This window comes from Ailuropoda melanoleuca, chromosome 11 (genome assembly GCF_002007445.2).
Source record: "Ailuropoda melanoleuca isolate Jingjing chromosome 11, ASM200744v2, whole genome shotgun sequence".
Taxonomy (NCBI): Eukaryota; Metazoa; Chordata; class Mammalia; order Carnivora; family Ursidae; genus Ailuropoda; species Ailuropoda melanoleuca.
Window position 1 is genome coordinate 47,863,417 of NC_048228.1, and position 2,112 is coordinate 47,865,528.

General features: G+C 44.0%; 1 protein-coding gene across 1 annotated transcript; it reads left to right on the plus strand.

Annotated features, from left to right (window-relative positions):
* Positions 1 to 357: 357 nt before the first annotated feature.
* On the plus strand, positions 358 to 1,139 carry NAA11 (N-alpha-acetyltransferase 11, NatA catalytic subunit). The gene is given in 1 exon segment (XM_034671118.1): positions 358 to 1,139. A coding segment is annotated over 1 exon segment (684 nt). The 5' UTR covers positions 358 to 455.
* The last annotated feature ends 973 nt before the right edge of the window (positions 1,140 to 2,112 follow it).

The window sequence follows — 2,112 nt, forward strand, 5'->3', positions numbered from 1 at the left end:
TCCTGGGGTGTGTGCAATATTCTGGTTCTTGATCTACATTCTGGTTAGATCAATATCTGGTCTATTCAGTTTGCCAAAGTTTACCCAGATGTATCCAATTTAAGAAGTTATAATTGAAACAAAAGAATACTGGCAGCAACAGACGAAACAGTACATTTAAAACCAAGGAGATCATAATGAACTCCATGTCCCCACCCCCTAAACCTTGCGCACGCACCCGCAAAATAACATGAAAACCTCATTGGCTGGGAGTAGGTGGCGCCATTCTGAAAGCCGCATCTTAGCTCCGCCCCTTCCGCCTCCAGGTCATCCTGCCTTCCCGCGTCTACAACGTCCAGCCTCAGGACTTCAGCCCCTTGGACCGAGTCCTCGAGGCAAAAAGTGGCTCTTGTGCTTGGTGGCAGCCTTTTTCCCGTTCACCACCATCCGACTCCAATTTGCTACCGGTTGCCATTATGAACATCCGCAATGCTCGGCCAGACGACCTGATTAACATGCAGCACTGTAACCTTCTCTGTCTTCCTGAGAACTACCAGATGAAATACTATTTCTACCATGGCCTTTCCTGGCCCCAGCTTTCTTACATTGCTGAAGACGAGGACAGGAAGATTGTGGGTTACGTCCTGGCCAAAATGGAGGAGGACCCAGATGACGTCCCCCATGGACATATCACCTCGCTGGCCGTGAAGCGTTCACACCGGCGCCTGGGTCTGGCGCAGAAGCTAATGGACCAGGCCATGATAGAGAACTTTAGCGCCAAGTACGTGTCCCTGCACGTCAGGAAGAGTAACCGAGCAGCTTTGCACCTGTATTCTAACACCCTCAACTTTTTGGTTAGTGAGGTGGAACCCAAATACTATGCAGATGGGGAAGATGCTTATGCTATGAAGCGGGATCTCTCGCAGATGGCAAATGAGCTGAGAAGGCAGCTGGAGCTGAAGAAGGGCGGGTATGTGGTGCTGGGCTCCAGGGAAAACCGGGAAACCCAAGGAAGCACGCTTCCTAGTTCCTAAGAGGATGGTCAGGAGAAAAAGAACCCCGCTGCTGACGATAGTGGCAACGACAGCAAGGAACCCAGCGAGTCCGCGGAGAGCACCGATGTCCAGAACAGCTCAGAAGATTCAGATTCCACCTCCTAGAACCTGTTTAAGGTATTCTGTCCTGATCCAATCCCTTCCTACCCTATTCCTGCACCATACCTTGGCCTCCCCAATCCCATCCTATCCCTTCCCATTCTAGCCCTGCTGGACCACCTGGTAACCTTGGGGAGGAGTGTTGAGTGGTTGGAAGAAACTAATCGGTCATTATTGGAAGTTAATAGGACTCCTACTCATATGCTAAAAGTAGTTTCAGTAAAAGAAACCAGTATTTATCCAGGTTTTTTACTGTGAAGTGTTTTTCAGGGTATCCACGTAGTTGGTGAAAGAAATTTCTTCTTTACAGAATTACAGCTAATAAACTCAGAAAGAATGATAGAACTTTAAAATCACTATTTTGCAACTCCTGATGAAATCGTAGATTTAGCCAACTGTTGTCAGTGGCTAATGACTACTAGATGAAAATTGAAGCACTTTGTAATTATGGATCAGATTGACAACACTTGAAGTCACTGGGCAAGTGTAACGTCACTAAAAAGAAGACAAATGTTATGTGCCTCCTAATGCAATACAAAGTGCACAGTAACACCTATGAAATACTCTTGCCAAAAGAAAATGTATGTCTGTGTGTGAAATTAATCTTGAATCCAAACAAGGCTTTAGATCTTACTAACATTAAAAAAAAAATACAGGGACATATTAAACTGTGCCATGATGCAATCAGCCAAATACAGAATGAGAGAATTTCTACAGAACAAATGACCTGGTTTCTTCAACAAACAAATAAATGTCATTTTAAAAAAGGAAGGAGGAATTTATTAAAATAGACTTTAGAGATATATTAACCAAATGCGACCATTGTGGACTTTGGGTCCTGATTTAAACAAAACAAATACAAGACATTTTGACACAACCAAGCAAAATTTGTGAACACCGCCTATGTTATTAAGGAATTGTCAGTAATTTTGTTTGGTGAGTGAAATGGTATTGTATTTTTTTAAGTCCTTACCTGTTA